This window comes from Rhinichthys klamathensis, unplaced genomic scaffold (genome assembly GCF_029890125.1).
Source record: "Rhinichthys klamathensis goyatoka isolate OS25496 unplaced genomic scaffold, OSU_Roscu_1.1 h1tg000585l_1, whole genome shotgun sequence".
Classification (NCBI taxonomy): Eukaryota; Metazoa; Chordata; class Actinopteri; order Cypriniformes; family Leuciscidae; genus Rhinichthys; species Rhinichthys klamathensis.
Window position 1 is genome coordinate 338,429 of NW_026607045.1, and position 26,868 is coordinate 365,296.

The window sequence follows — 26,868 nt, forward strand, 5'->3', positions numbered from 1 at the left end:
ATATTTTGATGCTACATTCCTTTAGAAAAACCACTCTACCGGTTGCGGGTGAGTCAGTAGGGTGTTAAAATATCGAGCGATACTTGCAAAACAAAGTGAAAGAGAAACAAAGAGATTTAAAGCGAGCCACAAAATGATGGCCTAGTTCAACATCTGACAGTATGAATCATCATGTGCCCTACTTCTGTGTTAGCACTTGGCACTCGGTGGATCTGTCTGAGAATCTGTCCTTTCCCCTTTAGGCATCTTGTACACTGAGAACTCCACAAGGTGTCTGTCCCAATCACAAGGCCAAAACAAAACGCATAAAATTAATGTAGTGAAAGAACACTGTATATTATCTGCATGAGAGATCACAGTTGATTGATCGTTTTGTGTAATTTTGTGATATTTATGTGTGGTTATGTAGGTCATTTAGGAAGAACAGTGTCACGTTTTCTCCTTCATGGCTGTGAGAGCAGTTTCAGGTGTCAGACACATGAAAACATGACCCTTAAGACTCCTTAAACAATGAGAACAATGAAATGAGACTGCTGTAAAGTCACCTGACAATGTAAAGGTCAGACATTAATTCATCTGACAGGTCACAGTAAAATGATATTAGACTGTGATCAGGTTGCATTTCAGATTTCCATACTAATATTGCAATACACCCAAAAATTCCCTTTTGCTGAATGAATTTGCATGACCCACATTAGTTAGGCTCCTTTTTTTAGTATAAGGTCAAACACCTCATAGACGACTTTTAAATATGTATTTATACCTTTCCGACCTTACATGCAATTAATAGTTGACCTCTGGCATGTTTTGAAGCGTGCTTATTAGTTATAATTCAAATACAGAAGGCCCAAATGATATTTTCAGGCTAATTTCATTTCCATTGCAGATGTCATGATTTTATGCTAATAAGTAAGAATCCACTCGAGGAGACAGTGATTTGTTCTTGTACCAGCAGCCTTTATTCATATGAAGCATGCATTAATGGATGAATCACAAATATACATCTATACTTTTAAGAGCTCAGCCTGCCATTGGAATTATAATGATACAAAAAGCCAAAAACATAACTTCAGATCTAAAAATCTACGCATTGCTGCACTCTCCTCCAGCTCACTTTCATTCAAAATTGCTTTCATTCCCATTACTTTATTTATGAAGTTGTATAAGCAGAAGGAATCTATAATACTCTGCTACGTGTTCAAAACTGTGGATTTAAAAGTTACAAATTGTAAATCATTGCAAATGCAGGGATGTTTTGGGCTGTACATGAGTATGTTTTAGATTCTGGGGTGTCAACATTTCATGAGGGTTAAGCATAAAGAGTAGTCTTTAATAAATAACATATAAAGTTTAACATTTTAGGAACTGTCTTAAAGAGCTCTCTTACTTCCAAACACTCCACACACGTTCAGATGTACTTCCTTTTTGTGTTTTACAGGTACCACAGTGTGTGCTCACTGGGATTGGATTCATTTAATGGGTCAGACAACACTTTCACTTTTAATGTACTTCAATTCGAAAACACGAAATCACAGAAAATTCATATTGCCTTATCTATAAGCTAAGGATTAAAGCTCTGGTTTGGTTGTGCTTTAACATGTACACTGTAAGACAAACAAAAATAGTAGAAAAACGGATTAGGTACAGGCAATTTTCTGCCAGGACAGTAGATGTTAAGTTTACATACATTTCCTTCAATCCTAAAACACAGCACAATCCGATGCATAATTCAAAATACATGTAAAACCCTTGTGAAAAGTCAATGCGTAAAAGTCCTTCATATTAACACAGTACATTGTGTCCTATTTTTACAGACTTTTCTTATTGTATCCCTAGATCCAAGCTACACTTAAACGTAAGTTCCATGTGTAGAGCTGAAGTAGTGCACTGTTGCTCTTCTAAACCACATTATGCTATGATTATTCACCAAGAAAAAAACAGTTCTACACTGAGCCCTGCTCAGCCCTCCAGCAGTGGGAGATCCTCATCTCAGCTCACCGGAGCATTTTTGAAGGTGCATTGTGCCAGTGTCTTTTGTAGAAAAGTGCTCCCATTCCCACGACCATGATGCAGGCGAATGCCAGGATGCCCACAGCTACGCCGAGACCCACAGAGGAGTCCACAGGTTGTTTCGTGCTGATTGACACATCTGAGATGCAAAGACATATGAGGTCAGACTGACTAAGCTACAAGCAAAAAGTAGCTACACTCTAAAAAATGCTGGGTTGTTTCAACCCAACTTTTGGTTCAAATATGGACAAATCCAGCCGTTGGGTTAAATTTTTAAAGCAACACCAAGTAACTTTTCCTCTGCGGATGGAAGCGGAATTGTCCATTACCGCTGTCGTAAATAATTTAGCCTACCGCAGCCTACTGTCGCACGCACGCTCGTTGTTTATCCAGCACCGGCTTTGGAATGAACGATGTCCACAGACAAGGTAGAGTATGTTGCATGATTTCATGAAAGTATGATGTATTGCGACATCAGAAATGAAGAAAAACTAAATAATAAATATTGTAACGCTTGACGTAAAGCAAGTCAAATTTGTAGTTTTCTTATGTCTCATTAGAACTACAGAAACTCGACCCGATCTGGCAATTTTACATAGCGCGGTTATAGCAGATATAGGACCGCAAAGCAGAGGCATAAGTGTCTTTCACCCTGTTACGACTTGATGAACCACTGAAACGATTTTGGAAACATTATTTTAAGGTAAAAAATCGTACTTAGTGTTGCTTTAAATTACATTTATAACCCAATGTTCGGGTTTGTCCAACAACCTAGCATTTTAGTGTAACTGTTAAAAAGTTTAGAGGAAGCTATTTCTTTATTTTTTAAAGAAATCACTACTTTTGTTCAGCAGTTTAGGGCATTTATACATGTTATAAAATATTTATATTTCAAATGAATGGTGTTTTGAAATTTCTATTCATCAAAGAATCCAGTTTCCACATAAAAATTAAGCAGCACAACTGTTTTCAACATTGATAATAATAAATGTTTCTTAAACACCAAAGCAGCATATTAGAATGATTTCTGAAGGATCATGTGGCACTGAAGACTGGAGTAATTAAATACATTTCATATTAAAACATTTTAAAATATAATAAAATAGAACAATAACACAACATTACTGTATTTTTGATCAAATAAGTTGAGACTTGGTTAGCTTAAGAGACTTATTTTAAAAACCTTACTGACCCCAAACTTTTGAAGGAAATTTTAAAGCTATTTAATGGAGCAATATGTTTAAAATATATAATTACAAATTTATATTCAAAATATATAATCTAATAGTATTATTATTATAGTAAATTCATTTATTCATATAGAGTGTTTCTTTGACCAAAAAAAAATTAGGGTCAGCATTACATTAAAACAGCTATATTTAAAAAAAAAAAAAAAAAAACTAGAATATGATGTCTAAAACAGTGATAGACAGCAGTGGTTACTGTACATTCATCTATAAAAAGATCTGCCTCACATACGTTTCTTTTTTTTATCTGGTTCATTCACATGATTTATCTGAACAAATTGATTGACTAAAACTCCCCAACACTGGACAAACATTACATGTTTTATATATCATACAGTTAATGCTCACCTTCCTCTTTTGTTGCCACCACTGAAATGAAATAAACAGAATGGAGTCAGTTTCTCAGAAAGCAATGTAGGCAAATTAAAACTCAGTAGTGTTAGATTAATGATTCATTTTGTTTTCAAAAGGGGAAGGAACGTACCGTTCTCTGCACGTATGATGATGGCTGGTGATGTGATGGTAGTGCTGTCTGAGACTCCATTTGAAGGAGTGATGGGAGCAACGTCTCTCCTTTTTCGTTTGCGACATTGCTGTGGAAAGAGCCATAGATCCTGGTTAGTCCAAAAAGTGTCCCGTCCAATATTTGTCTGGGTAGGTGAACTGTATGTGTGTGTTGCTATTTTTGTGGGGACAAAAATATCTTCAAATGCCCCCACAAAAAAAGCAACGCTTGGCAAAACCACTGTATAGTGACACTAACATATACAGCATTATGCAAACATTATGATCCAGACCAAGCCAATAGGTGTTTCTATTCTGGTTAGACTTAATTTAAATTATAAAAGGCTAATTTAAGAAGAAATTATGTAAATGGGGAGTTGTTGTATGTGTGTATGTGTTTACCCTAAATGCAGCGCAGGTTGATATTTCACACAGTCTTGTGATGCAGTGCAGATAGTACGACGACACTGTCTGGTTCTGCTGCTCTGTAAAGCGGAAGGCAGGGAACGAGAACCGAGCAAGCTGCATCTCCCCGTTCACCAGCATTTTAGTGAGCCGATCCATTTCACAACTAATCAAACAAATCATCAAACTAATTATTCTGTCTCAGGCCCTCCAAACACATTCAGATTGATTTTATCATTACAAACATGGCTTTTGTACATGGTGCAATGGTATTATGTTGTTTTGGACATGTACTCTGACTGTACCATGTACACACACCATGATATATGACTATAGTAATTGTCCAGTACTAGGGATGCACCGATATGAAATAATTTTTGAGAGCCTGATTACAAAAACAAAAGCCTCACCATGAAAAGCCATGTCCCAAGCACACAATTATAATGTTATCATTAACATTTTATGTAGCTTATATGACAGACTTGCGATGCACGTTGCCTTTCCCCCCTTTTTTAAGTGATTCCAATCATATTTCAAGCAATTCAAAACCATCATGGCGAACAGTGCGCATCTGAAGTTTCTCAGCTGAAGGATATAATAAATTATTTATCGAGTTTAATATATCGGCCAAATTTTCTTATCATAACATATATCAGCCGATCCTGATATGGTGGCCGATATATCGTGCATCCCTCTCCAGTACCATAGTATAGATCTAAGTACTAAGGTATTTGACACCATCACTGTACCATTAGTACTGCCACAATACATGTTCAAGGGTTAGCATACATCAAAACCGACTATTACTGCATTATGTTTGTAGTTTGGGTTACATTTTGCATTGGATTTATTTGATGGGTCAGTCAATACTTTCACTTTTATTGCAATTAAAAATTTTAGATAATTCATATTGCCTTATCTATAAGCTAAGGGTACTGCTTTATGATTGTAGTTTGGGTTAAAAAAATAAAAACAATATATTAAAAATATATAAATTATTATATAATAATATTAAAAATACTAGTTTTATGATTAAACTTACGGCACGAAGAGGTTGAAGAAGTTGTTGGTGGTGGGTGCGTTGGAAACGGAGGCAAAGCATCTGTCCAGCAGCAAAAAGTACCTGTGAAGGACATAATAATGGTCAACTTCAACACAAAACTGCTCGATTTACTGAATGATATACTCAATGAAACATGTCTTACTGGGAGGTCAAGTTGGTGGCCTCCACTTGCACAAACACATTTGTCCTCAGCTCAATACCAATGGGAGGCATGTGGAGAGGCTGGGTGTAGTTTATGTCCTGAGAAATGAAACAAAATAAATTCAGATAAATAAATATTTTATATTAGCTTTTGTTTCTAGCTGATCTAATCTATGGAAGCATGAAGGTCCAGTTTAAGGATTGACATACACTGAAGAGTCTAAGATTCAGAGTGCTGATGAAACTGCCATTGTTGTCTTTTACAGCAATCGAGGAGGACGCCCTTTGAGAAGACAGAACAAGGTTAAAGTTTACTTGAAACAGCTTACAATACTCAACAGACTAGACATGTGTATATGTGTCATAGTGTTTCTCTATTGTGAATTTGATATTGTCTTCCTGTCCCTTGACGACAACAACAACATGGATGGATTGGATTGGATTTAATGTGTTGTTATAGTGATATTACACCAAGACGCTTATTCCCCAGTGAGTTGTGTTCTTTTATCCCAGGTAAACAGATCTTGCACTTGGTTTGCTAGCTTGAGAGAAAATGAGTGCTTACACATCCACTTGAGTGTTGTTGATCAAGTACTCGAGAGGATAGGAGCACGAGTAGTAGTACTTCAGCTCGGCATTATACGTCACGGTGCCTGTTGTGATGTCACTCGACTTTACAACTCCACTGATGTTGACCGTCTCAATGTTGGAGAAATCTGAGAATACGCCTGTCCCAGCACTCTGATACGTCTGTGGAGAAAAGTTAGAAATGAATTGCATCTAATGCTGTAAAAAAACAGATTGACCCTTTAGTTTAGACTTTGTGTAATACGATTTTTTTTTAAAATATATTTTATGAAGATTATTGGAGTATTTCACAAAATTTCATGTTTAATTCATGTTAAATGTTTAGTTCCCTATCTATCTATCTATCTATCTATCTATCTATCTATCTATCTATCTATCTATCTATCTATCTATCTATCTATCTATCTATCTATCTATCTATCTATCTATCTATCTATCTATCTGCCTTTTTTATATTTTGTGAAATTTACTAGCAATTTCTGAGTGAAAATTGTCTCTAAATCAAAAAAGAATTTCTTCAGTGTATTACTCACGATAAAATTGCTGCCACAGGCATTGGTTGAGTTAAGCGGGAACCTGAATCGGGCCACTGGAGGTGAGACGGTAGTGTCGACGGTCCCCTTGCAATCTGGGTTATTTATGACATTGTTGAGGATCAAATCTGATTCGTTGTAGCCAGTGTATTGAACAGGACAGAATCTGATGGCCAGACTGATGTATTCCGTTCCACATTCCACCGAGATGTCTGTGTACTCTATCGTGACAAGAACGACCGGATTATTTGTACAAAAACTGACATAAAGTCTTGAGGCACACAAAAAACAACAACATTTAAATCGAATAAACGTTTTTTGTTCATCAGAATTTCAACCTTCTGTGTGATTCATCAAAATTATAAATCAAAACTATACCTGGATGTCTGTAATCTGATCCACAATCGCTCTGTGTTAACTGAAAGCTTATGTCGAATTTTGTAGCTAGGAGGACGAGGAAAATGTTGAGGAGAATATATTTCCTGTTGTTTCCTGAATGTGAACCTGTTCATGGAAGAAAATAACACCATATTCAAAATCAGTTAGTCACCATTGGTACATCCAAGAGCTCAGCGCATATCCCACAGTTACACGTCCTGGGACACGTACGCACCTTGTATCATGCTTGCGGTTGGCTTTGGTATCCTCTGCCTATGAGATCTTCTTGCGAATTAAGAGTCTTTTTATAGAGCACTTTCCTTTGTGGGATGGGATTGAATGAAAGAAGGTCAGAGAAGTTTGGTGTGTCCACTGTTCAGGACCAGCCCTTTTGTGAATAAAGTCCCAGAGTCGACCGCCTGAGGGCACTTGCTGAAACTCTACACATGGTGGGCCTTCAAAGACATGCAGTTGACAATGACCTGGTTTCTATGTCTACTTTACTTAAACATGGATACCCTTGGCATGTTAATATAAGACCTCATAGAGTAAGTGTCGTGCCCCAGGGAGTGGAGACAATACGGCGATGGCTCTTTTAACACTGTACGAAATGTCAGGTATCTTTATATTGATCCAAAGGTAATCCTAGAAACACAATAAATAAGGATTATAATGCAAACACGCGTGATTTAGCAATGTAAGTCTAAGCATGTGACTGTTTTAATGTAAAAAACAATATGGATAGACAGCAGAGTTATTTGTTGTTGTTGTTTGTTTACAGTACTTCTGTTATTCGTGGATTATATGTTTCCATGCATGGTAACGTTGTTTTCTTTGGACAAGGGTTTCCCCGATATGACTGTTTTAGGCATTGTTACCTGATTTCTGCGAAATGTTAAAGGAAACTGTACTCTTGACATATCCATTGAAATATTGAATATTATATGAACAGAACCTGACACCATAGAAGAGCTCAAATCAGAGCTCATCATAATAAAATATATATTACAATTTTTGTTTCTATTATTTATAAAGTTAGTAATCATTAAATTTATAATAATAAATAATATATATTTATAATAAAAATCATTTTAATTTTAATATTATTTGAAAATACAACATTTTCTATCAATCTATCTATCTATCTGTCTATCTGTCTGTCTATACTTACAGAACATATCTATCTATCTATCTATCTATCTATCTATCTATCTATCTATCTATCTATCTATCTATCTATATACTTACAAAATGCATATTTGCTTTTTTTATATTTACACAGGTATACGTTGACAAAACTGTTGCAACAACTTATACACTCACCTAAAGGATTATTAGAACACCTGTTCAATTTCTCATTAATGCAATTATCTAATCAACCAATCACATGGCAGTTGCTTCAATACATTTAGGGGTGTGGTCCTGGTCAAGACAATCTCCTGAACTCCAAACTGAATGTCAGAATGGGAAATAAAGGTGATTTAAGCAATTTTGAGCGTGGCATGGTTGTTGGTGCCAGACAGGCCGGTCTGAGTATTTCACAATCTGCTCAGTTACTGGGATTTTCACGCACAACCATTTTTAGAGTTTACAAAGAATGGTGTGAAAAGGGAAAAACATCCAGTATGCGGCAGTCCTGTGGGCGAAAATGCCATGTTGATGCTAGAGGTCAGAGGAGAATGGGCCGACTGATTCAAGCAGATAGAAGAGCAACTTTGACTGAAATAACTCGTTACAACCGAGGCATGCAGCAAAGCATTTGTGAAGCCACAACACGCACAACCTTGAGGCGGATGGGCTACAACAGCAGAAGACCCCACCGGGTACCACTCATCTCCACTACAAATAGGAAAAAGAGGCTACAATTTGCAAGAGCTCACCAAAATTGGACAGTTGAAGACTGGAAAAATGTTGCCTGGTCTGATGAGTCTCGATTTCTGTTGAGACATTCAGATGGTAGAGTCAGAATTTGGCGTAAACAGAATGAGAACATGGATCCATCATGCCTTGTTACCACTGTGCAGGCTGGTGGTGGTGGTGTAATGGTGTGGGGGATGTTTTCTTGGCACACTTTAGGCCCCTTAGTGCCAATTGGGGATCGTTTAAATGCCACGGCCTACCTGAGCATTGTTTCTGACCATGTCCATCCCTTTATGGCCACCATGTACCCATCCTCTGATAGCTACTTCCAGCAGGATAATGAACCATGTCACAAAGCTCGAATCTTTTCAAATTGGTTTCTTGAACATGACAATGAGTTCACTGTACTAAAATGGCACCCACAGTCACTAGATCTCAACCCAATAGAGCATCTTTGGGATGTGGTGGAACGGGAGCTTCGTGCCCTGGATGTGCATCCCACAAATCTCCATCAACTGCAAGATGCTATCCTATCAATATGGGCCAACATTTCTAAAGAATGCTTTCAGCACCTTGTTGAATCAATGCCACGTAGAATTAAGGCAGTTCTGAAGGCGAAAGGGGGTCAAACACAGGATTAGTATGGTGTTCCTAATAATCCTTTAGGTGAGTGTATAACAATGATTTGGCAAACTGTTTACACAAATTCATTCTGCCCATGTTTCATAAATTAAGCCCACTGGGCATTATTGGATAAACAATTAGATCAGAAATCAGACAACATAATTGCGAGGGTGAGGAAAACATTCATTAAGTACATCTCAGTGCACTCCGGGGCTTTGTTTTGACTGTCATCCCTTCACAGTAATATCTCAATTTAGTCCTGAGTCACTTTGTTTGGTTGATCCAATGCTTGACAAAATAATACCATCAAGCTTGACAAAATACCACACGTTCCCAATTAATGCTTATTAGTCACTTAACACTTATACACCAACTATTCTTATTCCACCAACAGTATCCTGCTTTACTTCAAGTCTTGACATGACAGAAAGAATCACATAACCTATGGCTCATTCCTTATACACTTGTCCGAGTAGACTAAATCTGTTATCACATATATCAACAGGTCCAAAAGAAGGGCAACCACTGCGTGTAAACACTGTTAAGTGGTGTGAGAAGGTCAGTGGATTATTCTGTAATGAGAGGGCTCTGCTTTAAGCTGCAAACTAAGCACTTTGTTTCAGCACTTTTCTTTTCTTTCTCTGTGCAATGAGCCATAGATCCAGATAAATCTGTGGAGAATCACAGATGGGTTTAATAAAGCTTAAGCATGACCCCTGCCCGTGTCAGATGCCAGAAGTGTGAGATCTTCTTCAACGCAGATTCTTATTGGCATCCACTTGTAAATATGCTGCTACACAAAGATCTGGTAACTTTCACTGCTAGGGTCAAATCATAGGTTTAATGAGAATAATATCTTTAGATCATAATTCTCATTTACTGCCATAAGGCTACAGGGCCTTTGTTTTGGAATATTGGAAACTTTTAATTGGCAAAACTTAAATTTGTAGCCTCTTTATAATATAACACAATAGGCCTATCATTTATTTTTGCAATAAATACAATAAACTACTGCTACAAAAGTTTGGTGCGAGTAATACTTTTTTTATTAATGCTTTAATTCAGCAAGAATGCATTAAATTGATCAAAAGTGACAGTAAAGACATAATGTTACAAAATATTTCAAATTTACAAATAAAGGCTGTTGTTTTGAATTTTGTGTTTATCAAAGAGATCTGAAAAAAATGTATCATGGTTTCCACAGAACAACTGTTTTCAACATTGATAATACAAAATGTTTCTTGAGCACCAAATCAGCATATTAGAATGAGTTCCGAATGATCATGTGACACTGAAGACTGAAGTTTATATATAAAATATATTTTTTATACATACACAATTTTATATGTAATAATAACATTTATCAAAAATGTGATAAATTCATATTTATTTAATATATCATTGTGCTCTAAGGTCACTTAAATCAGAAGAGCTAATCCTTATATTCTATATGCTGACACTCCCTTTATGGCAGATGAGGATATTTATGTCAGGAACAAAAGTGGATTTTTATTTAAGAAGGGCATCCTTGTATATCACTATGGAAACCAGCATTGACACAAATACAATAATACGCTTACATAAAGCACACTGGCGGTAATATGGTACAGTGATGGTTTCATACGGAAATTTCATTATACTTTTATATAAATTATGGTACCTGAATGATCACCATGGTATTGGTAAAATATGTCGAAAATATATATTGTTTGCTGACAGCTTTGCCTTTACACTTCTACCAGCACAGGACAAGGGGAATTATCCTCTAATGGATTGTTTGTTTTTCATATCCAGATGATCCATGATGTCTCATTCCTGCCCTTCTGTACCTTTGATTTCTTCACAATTAATTGGGCCATTCATTCATTATGCCAAAATCCCATTAATATTTTCCACTGATGTCAAAGATAATAAAACTGGAAGTCTTCAAAAGTCTGATAAGAATATAGGCTCTTTGTTTAGCTGGCGTCATGATGATTACGCTCACAGAGCTTTAAAAGCTTGCTTTCTTCAACATGACAGCACTGAATACAATAGAACTGAGTAATTGATTGTGATCCCTGTCTGTTTTGTAATTTTTACTGCAAAATCACCAAACTAAATATTCAAAGCACATCTGAATTTACTTTATTGTTAAAAAACTAGGAAAGAAAGACCTACAAAGTAATACAAATGTGTGTTTGAGGGGATAATAACATGGGTTGTTACATTTAATTAAATTATCTTGGACATAAATTCCATTCAAATATCTTAAATTAAAAAAAAGAATAACTAACACTGAAAATTAGAGTATGTGAAACTACCTGCTAAGACTCATTACTGTTCAGTGGGTATCACAGAGACATATGCATACTAATGAGTAAACACAAATACAATTAATTAAAACTAAAAATATCTTAAATAGTCTTCACATCCACCTCAATCACATAGCATAGTGATTTAGGTTGCTGTTCGACTTAATTAAATCCGTTCCCTATGGTCTCTCTCTCAAACTAATTATTGCTAACAGTCATGCACTTGGAATCACTGGTGTCCCATGATCCTTTGTGCCGTCGTGATGAATGGACTCCTCACATTCCATCATATAGCCTCTAATATTCTCACTGAACTAGAAATATGTGTTCAGCAGGTCTATTAGATACCTCAGCTTATGTTCTTCATGTAACTGATCTTAAACCCTGCAATAATGAAGCGAGGGGCTGAGGTATTAACTTTAAGTTACACTGCACCAACAGATCCGGATCAATTGACATTTCAAATTAAATACTTGTATAAAACTGCTCTGTTGATAAGTTAATTTACAAGTGTAATTAAATAAAGTGTGTAAAAAAATTGGAATAGTTCACCCAAAAATGAAGATTCTGTCTTGATTTTTTTTATATATTTTACACGAGTACATGAATGCAGACTATGAGCACTTGGACATTAAAGTGAATGTGCTCAGTTAATTTGTTATAAACACTGACTAGCTTGCTTACCAAGATTGTGGTTAAAGAGATAGTTCACCCAAAAATGAAAATTCTGTCATCATTTATTCACCCTCAAGTTGTTCTAAACCTTTATGAATATCTTTCTTCAACTGAACACAAAATATATTTTGAAGAATATGGGTAACCAAACAGTTGATAGACTCCATTGACTTCTATTGCTTCGGTTACCAACAAAATGTCTGGTTTGGTTACCATTTTCTTCAAAATATCTTCTTTTGTGTTCAGCAGAAGAAAGAAATTGATGCAGGTTTGGAACAACTTGAGGGTGAGTAAATGATGACAGAATTTTCATTTTTGGGTGAACTATCCCTTTAACCTGCCGCTCCTCTATGACAGTAGTCAGCCTGAAAGAGAAATCTGATCGTAAAAGCGGACAGATTTAACTATAGTGCCACTTGCATCAACGATGAGAGAAAGTAGTTGCGTTGGATAAGAAATTGTGGCCAAAACAATGACAAAATTATTCATTGGACCTAAAATTGGGCTTGGTGGTTGTTGCTTATGAGCAAATCTTTTTAGATTTATACTGACACCTAGTGTTGTGGATGCAGATTTACACAAAATCAAATGTTTTCAGTTATCAATACTATTGTAGTTACCAATGCCATTGTAATGCATTATCAGCCATCATTAACTTATTCCATTAGCAAAATTGTCCAATAACAGAGGCGTTACCGAGATAAAGTCAGTAGTAGCCTATTCAGCTGGTCATGTGATCTCAACATGGCAACCCCTAAATTAGTTTGAGCTACATATATAACTGAAATCTCATGTGTACACATGATTTTGCCAAAATGATTTTTTTCTGTGTAATGAGGAAAACATGTTTTACTGAGTGCACCTTTTAAGTGCGTTCTTCCTGTTTATTTGTGTGTGAGAATCATTTCAAATTCAGCCTCTAATGGTTTATGGTTGTGTGTTATGTAAAGTTACAGGAATGAGAATCGCTGTATTGATGCTTTAACCAAAATAGGGAAACTGTGTGTAGCTAAAGGCTGTGTAGAGTGGTATTATGATATTATTTCCCTGTATGGCATGATTGTGTAAACCGAAAGGCTCCGCACACAGGTATTGTTGCATTGTTTAGCTAACTGAACAGCCGTGTGTGCGTTTAGCTGAACGCTGGGTTGTGTGTTCCTGACAGAGGTGTTGGTGGCGTCCGTTTCCCCCTCAGCAGTGACAGAGACAGGATGAAGAAACACATGCTCATAACGCCAAGGATTGCGATGGCAGAAATCAAGGCACTCGTCACTGAATTCATTTTGAATGGAGGTCCGTTTAACTGTGCTGAAACAGACACACAAACACACAGTGTTAGGAAGACTTCAAACAATATGAAACCCACCGTTCAAATACTTATCACGCACTCTTTCTTTCAATCCTCTTGTTCATTTCTTGATAACACCACCTGCTTCTACCCTCTATTAACTTCTCACTGTTGGAAACCCTCCAACTCATCGTTATTTTGGTCATGGTTTTAAGCCGTGACATCCTTTGAGGAAAAAAACATTCCTCTATATTTTCAGGAGGGAGTAAGCGTGCCTTTATCCTCCATCAGAAATGCTACAGCTCTGAGATAGAAGGATTTAGCCTCCTTTTAAAAGAGCTAAAGTGGAGGAAAAAGGAAGCCTTACCTAGTTGGGAATTATTGGTGGGAGTTTCATCTGTGGACAGAGGAAAATTGTTTTAGTGAGATGGCACATTTATTCCCCAAAGACTAATTTAAAGTGCTAAATCATGTCTCATATACATAACAGGCTCACTTTGAGAGTTGAGATACAATAACTTACAGTGTACTCAAAGTTTACTTTTTAGCAGTTTCTCTGGGAATCATACCTGTGAGCTACTAGTTGAGCTACAAAAACACTACATTATAGTTCATATCGTACCACTTCTGGTGATGATGGGTCCAGCGGTCATGACGGCGTTGTCAGAGGCCACACCGGTTCTTTCCGATGTGTCCCTTTTCTTCCTCTTACCGCATATCTGTCAGGATGCCAATATTTGCGAGTAATAAATAAACACAGTTCCAACTTGAAGTTTCTTTGCTTTTATATTAAACAAAGTTATATTAAATAAAGGAAATTAAGCCTATTATTAATAACCAATTAACTTAATGTTTTCCTTTCAAATTCTAATTACTTTAACTGAGCTGTTTTTGTAATTCCCTTTATCCTCACTGGTGACTCTCATTATATTATCAGCATAAATTAAAGCCAGTAAAACCAAAACTGCATGACGCATATATAATATTTGCAGTTTAAATTTATTTTCACATTAAAAAAAAAGAAAGATTATTTGCATTACTGTAATGTCCTTTTTGTTTGTTTGTATTTTCTATATTTACTTCTGAAGGATCTCGTGACACATGTAAGACTGGAGTAATGGCTGCTGAAAATTCAGCTTTACCATTACAGGAATACATTATATTTAAAAAAAGATTAAAATAGAAAACTGATTTTTTTAATTGTAACAATATTTCACAATAATGCTATTTTACTGTATTTTTGATCAAATAAATGCAGCCTTGATGAGCATAAGAAACTCCTAAAAAAAAAAAAACTCCCCAAATAAATAATTTATATAAATAAATAAGTAATTTAAAAAATAATGAAAATATTGTCACAATTTGAAACAAACATTTTGAAAGTCATTTTCTTTGATTTATTTCTTCAGGTTTTAGGGTGAAGTATGACCCCGACATGTTGACACGTTTCACCCTAAAGCAGCCATACTTACAGGCAAGAGCAAGGGGCAGTCGTCAGAGCGACACAGCTTGGTGACGCAGTGCAGAAACACAGTGGACATTTTCTGGTTCTTGTGCTTGACAAAGCGGAACACCTCAAAGGAGAAGCGGCCCATCTGACTCTTCCCGTTCTCAAACACTGTTGTCTGCGGGTCCTTATCGCATCTGCTGGACCAGAGACAAGATACACTTAGCATTCAGCTTTAGTTCTGCTTGTATACACCCACATATGTGCAAGCAAGCACACCCTCATATCTGAAGAAAACATGGAATTACCCAAAGAAAAGGTCATATCGGAGTTCATCATTAGGATTCCCAGAGGGGGTCGTGTAACAGTAGTCCATCAGAACGTTCCACCTGTGGAGAGTGACATGCGTGAATCAGTCACTAAAACATGGATGCTTGAATAGGAAACCGCCCTATACGACCAAACCACTGTTGTTTCATATAGAAGTCTTATCTGTACTCGGGACCCATAATAATCTTTCCCATTCATTTTAGTGGCGCCCTTCCCTGGCCCTAAACAAGGCCGGCATTGAGTCACTCAGCATTCTTCCTTTAATTGGGTAAACTAGTTCTGGATCTATCCGATATAAGAGAGGAGGTCATTTAGGGAAGTGCTCTAACAATGCAGTGAAAGTCCAAAGACCATGTGTCTGTCTCAATTTACATTTGACCTCCATCAAATCGTTCAGAATGCAGTATCTATCAACAATATTAGTATGTTGGGCCTCCTTGCAAGATACTCTTCTAAGATACGTTTGTGTAACTGTAGTTTACCTCCTGTCTAGGTTGGTTGCTTTTACGGCGGCGAACACTCGTGTCTTCAAAGTAAGTCCAGACATTGGGATGGCAAGATGCTGGATGTATGTGGAGTCCTTAAACATTGAACATCACAGGTTAGGATCCCACACACGTTTGCTGAAAAATTACTAAATTATTTGCTCCAAAAATATAGAAATAAGAAAAATACAGAAATAAAACAAAACATACACCACACACATGCATTTTATATATATATGCGCATGTGTGTATATATGTATGCATGTATATATATATATATATATATATATATAAACCGCTATATACAATAAATAATAATACATTTAAATAAATATTATATTATTTATATATTCCTTAAAATCATTTAAGAAATAAAATATAAATCATTCTTATTATTATTATAAACTGTTTAAGAAAAAACTTTGGAAGTCTCTACTATAGAAATGAGCGAAATATAGCAAAAAAACTAAATTGAGCCATATCAGACATGGACTGGTCACATTCCACTATTTCAATAATTATTTCAATAATTATCAACAACAGAGTAACAATATTTAGTTTAGGTATTGAGCACAGTGCAAAAGACGTAGATAGATCTCTATGTATGGCTTAATTAAAAATGATACTGATGTTCTACATGTACTCACGTTGTATAGAAGTAAATTCAACGTGCTCACAAAAGTGCCATTGCTGTCCTTCACTGATATCGCTGCAGCTGACCTTCGAACAAAAGAATCTATTAAAACATAATAAATATATTTTGCAGGCCAATTAAGTCTGAAAGGAAAACTTGTGTAATAGTTTTTCCTGATTTACTGTCTGATGTCCTTGTAATCAACCGTGCATTAGGTTTTACAACATATTCTTGTGCATTCTAATTTAATTATGCCTCACAATTCAGCCCATTAAATCTGAACAATGAGTGCTAAATATTTTACAACATGCAATTTGTTACCTTTTTATCTTCCCTCAAAATATTGTGAATAATTTAGCTTGGATCTTTTTTAACAAGGACACAATAATGCATTGGTTTTGAAATGCAGTACTGAATATATAACGTCATTCTACAGTGATGAAGCCGACTTACGAAGCAAGCTGTGTGTTGTTGACCAGGTATTCCAGTGGGTAACTACAACTGAACTTGTAAAGCAGTCCTGGTAGGTAGCTGATGACCGTTGGGGGATCCGGAGTGTCAATGTATCCAGCTATATTCCCAATCTGAACCAGGGAAAGATTCCCATATGCGTTGGGCCCCTGAGCTGTTGAGACCTACAGACACAGTGGCACTAAACTGTGATTGCTCTTCCTGAAACTAATGTCCCTTCACCTCCATAATCCTCAGCCTTTTTATCAATGCCGGATCTCTGCCGTCACCAAACCAAAGATAAATCCACCTCACCACAGATGTTCTTCATTTATAACTGTCATAGAGAGAAAACTGTCTTTCCAAACACAAGCTGTTTTTTAGCATTTACTGTAACAAATGTGTTTTCCTACTAATGACTGAACCTGAAAGGAAAGTTCTGGGTCCTTTAAGGGATATGCTAATGTGAGCAAATGATTGTAGGCCGTTGAAAATTGTGAAAACAGGTGGTTTCTTACCACCAGTGCGTTTCCGCAAGCCTCCAACGTGCTGAGACTGATGCTGAAGAGCACAACAGTTGGGAACGTGTTGTTGTTGATGAACCCTCGGCAGTGGGCATCACCGTGACGCCCGTTCAGTGCCAGGTCGGTGTCGGTGTAGCCAGAGAAAAGCACCGGGCAAAAATTAATCTTCAGCGTAATGGTTTGCACTCCACAATACACGCTGATGTCCCGCTCAGCTGTTGAGAGAGAATGAGATATAATTAATTACGTGTCACCGATTAAAGCTTGCACAAAAAAAGAAAGACCTCACTCACCGGGGAAGCGGCTGTGAAAGTTGGCATCGCAGTTGAACCCATTGAATTGCGCATTGACTATAAAAGTTTTACTTACAAGCAAAAGAATCACACACAAACGTTCCATTTCAGCGCCTGAGAAAGACAATGTATGAGCAATTTCTTTGGATTCATCAGAAGATGCTTCTTTTTCTGAAATCAGAGAAGAAATGCATGATTAGACTCTCTTCAAAAGGTAATTTGACTGCATTGTTCTGTAATTATGCTATTAAATTAGAAAAAAACGGATAGAAAATGAGAAATCTGATACTTTAGTTGGTGCTTCTGTTCAATTTGAAACCAATAATGAACGTAAATTGCTTTGAAGTGCTATTGCACAAACTTTGGGAACAAATCGACTCACCTCAATTTATATATTCAAAAAGCTGCAAATCTATTCAAACAGATTCACTTCCTGTAGGCATTTGTTAGTATGATGCTTTTACACAGAGTTCTGCGTGTTTCACCCTGACCTTGGTCCACTTTTGCCCTCCGTCTGCTTTAGCATCCCTCGCTCCGTTTCGGAAGACTCACCCGTTTCCCTGGCAGCTGTAGAATCAGCGGTACTCCATCTGTTCTCGGCTGTGGCGCGAGACTGACTGGATTACCCAGCATCCCGGCAAAACAACTAGAAACACGGCCTTGCTCTGATGAAAAAAAATTATAAACATAAGAGATTCATTATTTGAACACGTCAACAGCAAAAGCGCTGTCTGGGGGAACATGGGAAAGTCCATCAAAAGTGAATGTGTTATACAAATCCTTTCACAGGCCCAGAAACATGAGCAGGTTTTGAAGTTTCCCACTCATATCCTTTCTGCTTGATCTTGCTCTGTCAGCGCTCACAAGTGGCCCCACGCCGCATGTGGTCTGGGAGGGGGGAATTATCTTTTCATCGGCTCCGGGACTGGGCTCGTCGCTGACTGAGCTGGCCTTTCTGTGTGCCAGGACGGTCTGGGTCGGGACCAGGATTGTCTGGACGCTTTAGATGCTTTGTTTGGCCCGGCTCAGTCAGCACTTCCCCAGCCGCCTCCCATGATGGTCTCCCACCTGTCTGGCCGTGACCCCCCCTTTCCGACTGCTACCCTTGGCCTTACGTCAATTGTTGGCTAATGTATATGAGAATCTATATCACAAAAATGTGGTCTTCTTTGAATAAACACTCATGTTTCCATTTTCTGCATACTTCTAGTGATGATTGCCTGTTCCAACCCTTCCAAATTTATAGCAGACTAATATTTCATCAAATTAGCTGCCATTTATACATCATCATTTTTAAAATGCCTTTAATCTGCATGATTAATTGCCTTGTAAATGTCTCTACGGTCCATCATTGCAGCAAAAGGGGAAACTTGAATGATGTCATTGTCCGTTCTTACCTGATTAATCAAAGCTCAAGATGCTCGGGCTGCAGGCCAGCTCCAGCTGCAATACATCATCAGAAAAGTCGCTTGTCAATCTGTGCAAAATACAATCCAAAGGAGAAGAATTTTCAAAACTATGCAATACCATCCCAAACTGTTCAAATCCTAAATCATCCTCGGATATTACAGAGACACGAATCGGATGAAGCTCTGAGCCCCTTCGGCTAGAACTCTGACGAAGTTTGCCTCACGTCTTAGAATTTCTTCAGATGGAAGGGATTGTGGGTAAAATGGAGCTGTTGGTCTATAGCGGGGCAATTCAGTAGCCTACTTGTGATAAGTATCTCTATTTATGCGCTTCCAGCAAATGTCATTCTTTCATTTTTCACACTTGAATGTCTCTATATGGCAGGCTATAGTGCTGTTTATCAGTGTGGCACAATCTCATTCACCTTGGCAAGATATCAGGGCAAGCAGAACTGTAAGGATTTCCACATCATGTATTATTGCATTTACACTCTAGGATAGCATTTGAGACAATGGAAAATAATTAGGCATTCTTTTAACATCTTCAATTTATTAAATAAAATTAAGCTGTGCAAAATAAAATTATTTATTTATTTATTCTTTGCAAAACGGCATCCTTGGATAATATAAGCCTTTTAAAACATTATAGGCTATATACGTTCTTGAATGTTTGACTAGCTGTTCATTGCTCAATTAATGGGTCTAGAACAATTACAGGATGGTTTTATAGTTTACAAATGTGTTTTGGGCTCATTTTAAACACTAAGTAGAATGATGAAATGGCCTATCGGCAGGAATTGTGCTTACGAACACAATTATACCTTATCGCAACACAAGTATAGGCACAAAAATAGGCTGTATCTATTTTTATTTGGGCGGCATTTGGTCTTGCTTCATTTTCTTGTATTATATTATTTATTTGATGACTTTATTCAGAGTGCAATGAATAATGTGGGTCATTAGGAGGTTAGTGAGAAAGTCAGTAATGCAATATGAAACCGAAAATAACAGGAATGACAATGGCATATCTAACCTTTCTTGAGGTCTTTAGTGTAACCAACAATAATATTTGATCACCCTCTCTTAACAGAATACTATCTGCATATCTTGTATCATAAATCAGAGTAAAGTTTCTGAGAAAATTCATGACTCTTTCTTAGCAGGGTACAAGTAATTAGTGTTTTTCTACTTGCCGTGTGAAATGCCATCAGTTGGCTGACAAGCAGGTGTCAGGCCCAGTGCATCCTGCATGGAATTAGGAACTATGAGCAATCTGTCTCTGGTTGACATGGCTATCCGGCAGACAGGATACGTCTGGTCTAGGGAGAAGCAGAAAAAAAGCAAAAGAGGAATTTTAAACAAGGGAATACACTTTTGGTGGCATGCAAACCACAAGTTGTGTTAATTGCCTCTGTCTCAAGAAACACATGTGACTGATGAAAACAAACTGAAAGTCCATGAAAACAGAAACTAAAAACAAACAAAACTGAGTGAGTGTGACACAAAGATTCGGTTTGCGTTGTTGCTTAATTGTACCATGTTTATTCATAAGGGTTTTTAACTGGAGGCACAGTTAATTGAAACTTATTATGATGTAAATTTGATTTGAAATCTTACTGAAATGATTTAAGGCCACAAATTGGCTGTTAATGTTGCTAAAATGACCAACGTTTCGACGCACATGCGTCTTCTTCAGAGTCAAACTTGGGTCAACCTTGGGTCCTTTCTCTATAAGTTATCCCTAAAATCAGAGGGAAATGATAGTGAATAACGCTGATGTAGAAGCACCTAACCCTGGTTGTAAGCCTAAACTTGACATAAACGGCAAACTTGTCCCTCAAATCTGATTGGTGGATTGGAATGTTGTTCCAGGATCAACAAAGATGTTGATCCAGGAACATATTGCACTTGGTGAAATCAGGTTCTGCAACATATGGACGGATAACACAGCTGAAATAGTTTCAAAATGTTCACCATGTTTCTAATATGGAAACAAGTCAGCTGTGTGCAGACCGAGAGATGGAGTGTGAAAAAGAGAGAGGAAAGTCTGTCAGTGACAGGACTATGCATGGCCTCTGTCGGGTACAGTGCAGATGAAAATGTCTTTTCTCTTTTCTGTAGATTGTATTGTCTGTCACAGCAGCCAACTTGGTTACCTCCTGTTAACTGTTCCTGTCAGCAAAGAGAACATTGCTTGTCATCTATGTAAGCCTTCATCCAACACAGAAACAGTTATATCTGCTGTTGAATAGGGTCATATAGCACATGCTATAATAAAAAAAACATATCCATGTCGAGCATCTGACATACTGTATATATCACTTTTCTCCTCACACCCTTCTAATGACCCATTTTATAGACTGTAAAACATTATATGATCAATAAGTTATAACAACATATGTTTTTACATTGCTTTAACTCATTAAAGCAGATTAAGCTATTTGCAACTTTTTTTTTATAAGTTATACAAGATTCAAATCATTTTTAAGTCAGTAATGCAATTTAAGCTGAAATGACTTAAACATCCAAGTTGATTGTACTTAAAATTTTAAGGCAGCAACTTTTTTTTCACAGTGTAGTTGTCTTTGAGGTAAATCTATTTCTTTAAATGTTCAGTTTCACAATTCAGACATTTCTATTAAAAATAAATGTGAATATGTTTAGTGAAATACATGACTTTCGCAAGGTTAACTTAAGAATGCTTGAAGCAATAATTTTAGGTCAGAATGAATACACAATATTAATGTACTTAATCTTAATCTGTCCCTTTGAATTAATCAGATCAGGTTCGATAATATGATTAATTAATTTGTCATTTTTTCATTGTTTTATAAATAATAAATTGTAAATAGTCTATATCGTATTAAATACAATTTTCTTACATTTTTTTTTGTTTTCATTTATAAGGGTTTATACTGAGCACTACTGTGTAAAAAGCACTCTGAAGCGGGGGGGGGAGTTTATAGTTCAATCACTGCTGGACAGCGTTTGAGGAAACTTTTGTGCATGTGAGAGATCTCTATTGGACTAAACAGACAGAAAAGCTGTGTTTCTGGTCCCAGGTGGCAGAAATCACAGGATGCCTTATTGTTCATGTGTGAAACACAAGCCATGTGGTATTCAGACCTGAGGGACACACCTTTTCATTATGAGCCATATCTATAACCAGCTCTCTCCTCACAGACAGAGATTCATAAAAACAGCATACAAAATATCAGTGTGTCAGGATTGTAATGCAAGATCTCAAAACTCAGTATCCGCATTTTTAATAATAATAATTCATATTATATGATAAAAATAATTATATGAAAAAAAACAAGGTGACAATAAGGCAGATAATAAAAGCTGATAACATTTTGCATAGATTACATGTAAAAGGATCCCCAACCTTTTTAATACTACTACTACTACTACTAGGCCTACTACTAAAATAAAATAATAATACAATAATTAGTAGTAGTAGTATAAACATAATTATTTAATATAGAAAATTATTGTCAGTACTTTGCAGATAATAAAAGCTATTATCATTTTTGAGTAGATGTCAAAGTATCCTGAAAGTTAAAGATAATACTTGTGCAAAATATAAATATAAACTATTGAACTTTCTATAATAAGGTATAGATATCAGTAATAATGATAATAACAATTATTATTATTTTTCTAAAACTTATATATTATGATTATTTTAAAATTGGTGTAACAGTAGTAAATAGAAAATAATTAAAAACGGCATTTTTCTATATAATTATTATTTAGGGTATTGTTTTTAATAATAAAAGCTATTAGCATTTGGTGAAGATTGCATGTCAAAGGATCCAGAAAGTTATATATTATAGCCTATGTATTATGTAAAATATAAATACAAACTCGTGAAATGTTGTTCAGAATTCTGGTAGAATATGTAGGCCTACTGTAAATAGAAAAAGATGACATGCACCTGCGATCTCTCAAATGGATGTTGTCAAGATGCTCTTGAAAGTTTGTGAACAAGGACATAGAAACCTGCATGTGCATATCGCCCTCTACCGGTAAGACTGCTACACAATGAACACTGATGCCACCTGTGCAATACTGATGATATAAGTCAATCTGCTCGGCCCATTTAACACAGACGAGCCTCGTCCTGAAACCGATCAGTGCTTTTGGCATTGTGCATTAGTGGCTCATTCAATCTCTGAGACCTTCCCATCTCCTTTTCCTCAGTTTGAGTTCTAATTACACCAGTGAGCTGAATATTGGGATGCTTTACAGCAGTGTTTCTCAACCTCTCCTGCAGGGACCCCCTGACAGGCCATGTTTCTGTTTTAACCCTGAAATGGCACACCTGATTCAAGTCATTAAAGGCTTAATGAGTAGTTGACTAATTGATTAATTGAACTATTCCTACTCTAATTACTCATTAAGCCTTTAATTACTTGAATCAGGTGTGCCATTTCAGAGTTAAAACAAAAACATGGCCTGTCAGGGGGTCCCTGCAGGAGAGGTTGAGAAACACTGCTTTACAGTATGCACATATCAAATATGATTTTAAAATGTGTGGGTAGGCTATTTATCTGGTGTATATTATGCAGTCTGGAATGCGCCAAACTGAACAAGACATACCAGATCAGCTTAGTTTCTGCAGGCAGGGACACTTACAAACTGTACACAACCAGCATATGGCCAACATAAGTATAATCAACTACTGTAATTTGCGCCAATTATTTAAACTCATTATTTATCGACTGGATTAAAACCAGATTAAAACACAAAATTTTTCCTCAAGTAATGTTTTCTGTACTTGCATATTTTTATCACTAGATGTCTCCATAGACAGTATAAGAAGGATGTCTCCCTTTTGTAATATTTTGTAAGGAATGAGTCAGAAAGCCAAAGAAATTCATGCACTGAGGGAAATTAATGTAAAATGCTTTATGTATTTGATTGCCTCACACAGCTGGAAAGAAGTAATAAGTAATTAATTTATTAATTGATCATAAATTATGAATACTGGAAAACTTTATATTCCATTTTTTATTCTAGATTATTAGATTAGATTAGATTACTATATTATTGTGAAGATTTCTACTGAATACTGTATGTGTGTATACGTACTTTCTAAGTTACTTGTAATAGCCTGCCCTACATATTGAATAATTTTTCACTATTAGGCTAAATAAAGACATTTAATTAATAATTGTCTATTATGTTAAGAAAAATATTTAATAAGAAGAAGAAAATTATATCACAGTCACTATATAAAACCATGAAATCATGAATTTTGTTGGATAAATTAATAAATTCCGTCACGTGAACCGTCGCCTTGGTAGATAATACTCAGAATCTGTACATCTAGAGCCGCCATTTTGGCTCACACAAGCCAAATCGTAGTACTCACTTTCTAGGTTGTGTGAGGACCCCGGCCTTATGGTTAGAGCCAACATGGCGTCGTTAAGCACAAACTGGCACAAACCATCCAACATCCATATAAACCTTGGGAGGATCCTCTGAAAAGAGGAAACAGACCCGCCATTTTCCTACGAGCCTTTTAAACCCAGCAGGGGGAGGTAAGATCCGATAGGAGAGCCACTGAGGAGGAAAAAGGGGGAGTTAGAGAGAGAAAGAGAGAGGGGGTGAGAGGGAGAGTGCGTGACAGACAGAGGGGTTGAGAGAGAGGACGCTGCTGTTAATAGAGGAGGAGACGTTTGGTATGTAAATGTCGCGATCAGCTGACGGCATACATACAGCACAAACTTCATTTGGACTCTCTAAAGAGCCGGATGCGTCTTCCTCGCAATCTCATTTATTTTCTCCCTTTTTTCCCATTCAGGTGGCGGAACAGCGCACATCCCAGGGACTACCAGCATTGCCGTTGGATTTAACAGCACGAGTAGATTTTCCCCCCTCTTTTGTTATTTTCCCCCTTTTTCTGTTTGTTTAAAACTGCGAAGATGTCTGGACAAAGCATAACGGATCGGATAACGGCAGCGCAACACAGCGTTACCGGTTCCGCGGTGTCCAAAACGGTGTGCAAGGCGACCACGCACGAAGTCATGGGGCCAAAGAAGAAGCATTTGGATTGTAAGTGTCATGGGATTTTGTACTATGTTGCTATCGGAACCGCGTTTGAAAGTTACGTCAGTCACTCGTCGCCCTGGGAACGAGAGGTTCGGGGCTCGAGGCCTGCAAAAGATTCCCGTTCAGTGCTACTAGTTTTATTTAAACAGCTTCCTCCAGCGACCTTTGCTGATGTTCAACCTGTGACTAGTTATCATTTGTGTCTCCTTTGCATGGAGTTTTCAGATAGCATGAGTACAGTGTACATTTAATGTGAGTACATTTAATGATTTAAGTTGCTAACTAATAATTAACCACATTTGAAAAATGAGCCCATCTGCTGTCTAATTAGGACACTTGCAGATTGAGTCGAATGGATTCATTGAGAAATCTGATGATTGCAAACAAACACATCATTCATACTTTCTGTCTTTTGATTTGGCAAAACGTAAAATGTTTTATTTTAGTAACTTTGCCATGTGACTATTGTGGCTTTCTTAAAGTAATGGTGCAAAAAATGAAAATGCTGTCATTATTTCCTCAACAGCTATATATATATATATATATATAGCCTATACAATTACAATATAATATACTATATACACATGGGTTAATATACTATATACACATGGGTAACAAAAGGGTTAGTTCACCCAAAAATGAAAATTCTGTCATTAATTTCTCACCCTCATGTCATTCCAAACCTGTAAGACTTTCGTTCATCTTCAGGAATGAAATCTGAGAGCTTTCGGTCCCTCCATAGACAGCTACGCAACTACCACTTTGACACTTCAAAAAGTTCATAAAGAGATCATAAAACTAATCCATATGAATTAAGTGGTTTAGTTCAAATTTTCTGAAGAGACTCGATCGCTTTATATGATGAACAGATTTAATTTAGGCTTTTATTCACATTTAAACATTGATCAGCCAACAGAAACCGAAGCTCAAGCGAACCTGCTTGACGCGCGAGTACAAACCTTCAGGCTCTTTCGGAAGCTCAAACGTGCTGCGTAACACGAGAATATTGCGGAAGCCCAAACGTGCTGCGTAAAGGCTCTTTTATACTCCAGTTCGGATGCGTGCACGGACTACTTGTATTTATACTACTGAAAGTGTATGCTGGGGTCTGCTCGGTGGATATCGGTAGACATCCATGTTGTTTTCTAGCGCATGCGCAGTTGGTGTTTTTGTAGAATAGCGAAAAATTACTAAAACAAACCCTCATGTCGTTCCAAACCCGTAAGACTTTCGTTACTATCCTACAAAAGCACCAACTGCGCATGCGCTAGAAAACCGCATGGACGTAGAATTTGAAGAGAGGCTGTGTGAAGAAGTCACAAAAAATGGGAGGCATGCGGACCCTCCCGCACGTGGAAAGTATAACAGAGCTAACATGAGAATTAACCTCATTGGTTCTTCCGGAAGCTCAAACATGCTGCATAACACGAGAATGAACCTCATTGGTTCTCGAACTTCAAGCGAACATGCTTGAGCTTCCGTTTACCACAACTGATGTGTGAGTTGATGAATGTTTATATGTGAAAAAAAGCCTAAATTCAATCTGTTCATCATAGCGATCGTGTCTTTTCAGATAATCTATATGGATTAGTTGTATGATCTCTTTAGGAACTTTTTGAAGTGTCA

The 26,868-nt window shown here is 36.9% G+C and overlaps 3 protein-coding genes and 1 long non-coding RNA gene across 25 annotated transcripts in view; 1 reads left to right on the forward strand and 3 right to left on the reverse strand.

The window, feature by feature from the left end:
* Positions 1-1,575: 1,575 nt before the first annotated feature.
* LOC130075572 (uncharacterized) lies at positions 1,576-1,938 on the reverse strand. Its single transcript, XR_008805539.1, has 2 exons — positions 1,795-1,938; positions 1,576-1,748 (listed from the first exon to the last, which is right to left on the reverse strand). It is a non-coding gene; the product is annotated as an uncharacterized LOC130075572 (long non-coding RNA).
* Positions 1,939-1,991: 53 nt separating this feature from the next.
* Positions 1,992-7,209, reverse strand: si:ch211-103f14.3 (zona pellucida-like domain-containing protein 1). The gene is made up of 11 exons (XM_056240206.1): positions 7,105-7,209; positions 6,870-6,995; positions 6,492-6,712; positions 5,936-6,120; positions 5,581-5,653; positions 5,372-5,469; positions 5,209-5,289; positions 4,164-4,332; positions 3,742-3,850; positions 3,606-3,626; positions 1,992-2,149 (listed from the first exon to the last, which is right to left on the reverse strand). The coding sequence occupies exons 1-11, from the start codon at positions 7,112-7,114 to the stop codon at positions 1,995-1,997; spliced, it is 1,248 nt and encodes a 415-aa protein (XP_056096181.1). The 5' UTR covers positions 7,115-7,209; the 3' UTR covers positions 1,992-1,994.
* A 4,255-nt stretch (positions 7,210-11,464) lies between these two features.
* zpld1a (zona pellucida-like domain containing 1a) lies at positions 11,465-18,654 on the reverse strand. 2 transcript variants are annotated; one of them, XM_056240208.1, is made up of 11 exons: positions 18,326-18,654; positions 17,774-17,944; positions 17,475-17,695; positions 16,960-17,141; positions 16,520-16,592; positions 15,870-15,967; positions 15,366-15,446; positions 15,083-15,254; positions 14,233-14,329; positions 13,978-14,007; positions 11,465-13,630 (listed from the first exon to the last, which is right to left on the reverse strand). In XM_056240208.1, the coding sequence occupies exons 2-11, from the start codon at positions 17,877-17,879 to the stop codon at positions 13,455-13,457; spliced, it is 1,236 nt and encodes a 411-aa protein (XP_056096183.1). In that variant the 5' UTR covers positions 17,880-17,944; positions 18,326-18,654; the 3' UTR covers positions 11,465-13,454. The 2 variants fall into 2 exon arrangements, with proteins under 2 accessions (XP_056096183.1, XP_056096182.1); XM_056240207.1 differs by having other exon boundaries at positions 15,083-15,257.
* Positions 18,655-24,734: 6,080 nt separating this feature from the next.
* The window catches only part of picalma (phosphatidylinositol binding clathrin assembly protein a), a 48,562-nt gene continuing 46,428 nt past the window's right edge, over positions 24,735-26,868 (forward strand). For 19 of the 21 annotated variants that reach the window (XM_056240263.1, XM_056240272.1, XM_056240269.1 and 16 more), the window contains exons 1-2: positions 24,735-24,876; positions 24,995-25,245. In XM_056240263.1, the coding sequence (XP_056096238.1) occupies positions 25,116-25,245 (130 nt within the window). In that variant the 5' untranslated portion in view covers positions 24,735-24,876; positions 24,995-25,115. The other 2 variants (XM_056240265.1, XM_056240264.1) reach the window with 2 other exon arrangements.

What these genes read in the sequence shown, in the direction of transcription:
- zpld1a (XM_056240207.1), bottom strand. Translation starts at nt 17,879, where the DNA reads ATGGAACGTTTGTGTGTGATTCTTTTGCTTGTAAGTAAAACTTTTATA. An exon ending in TGAATTTACTTCTATACAAC is followed by an intron (nt 15,968 to 16,519) that starts GTGAGTACATGT and finishes TCAATGTTTAAG; the next exon opens with GACTCCACATACATCCAGCA. An exon ending in ACTGCCCCTTGCTCTTGCCT is followed by an intron (nt 14,330 to 15,082) that starts GTAAGTATGGCT and finishes GCATCCTGACAG; the next exon opens with ATATGCGGTAAGAGGAAGAA.
- si:ch211-103f14.3 (XM_056240206.1), bottom strand. An exon ending in AACAACACTCAAGTGGATGT is followed by an intron (nt 5,654 to 5,935) that starts GTAAGCACTCAT and finishes GTCTTCTCAAAG; the next exon opens with GGCGTCCTCCTCGATTGCTG. An exon ending in GGTGGCAACAAAAGAGGAAG is followed by an intron (nt 2,150 to 3,605) that starts GTGAGCATTAAC and finishes TTTGCATCTCAG; the next exon opens with ATGTGTCAATCAGCACGAAA.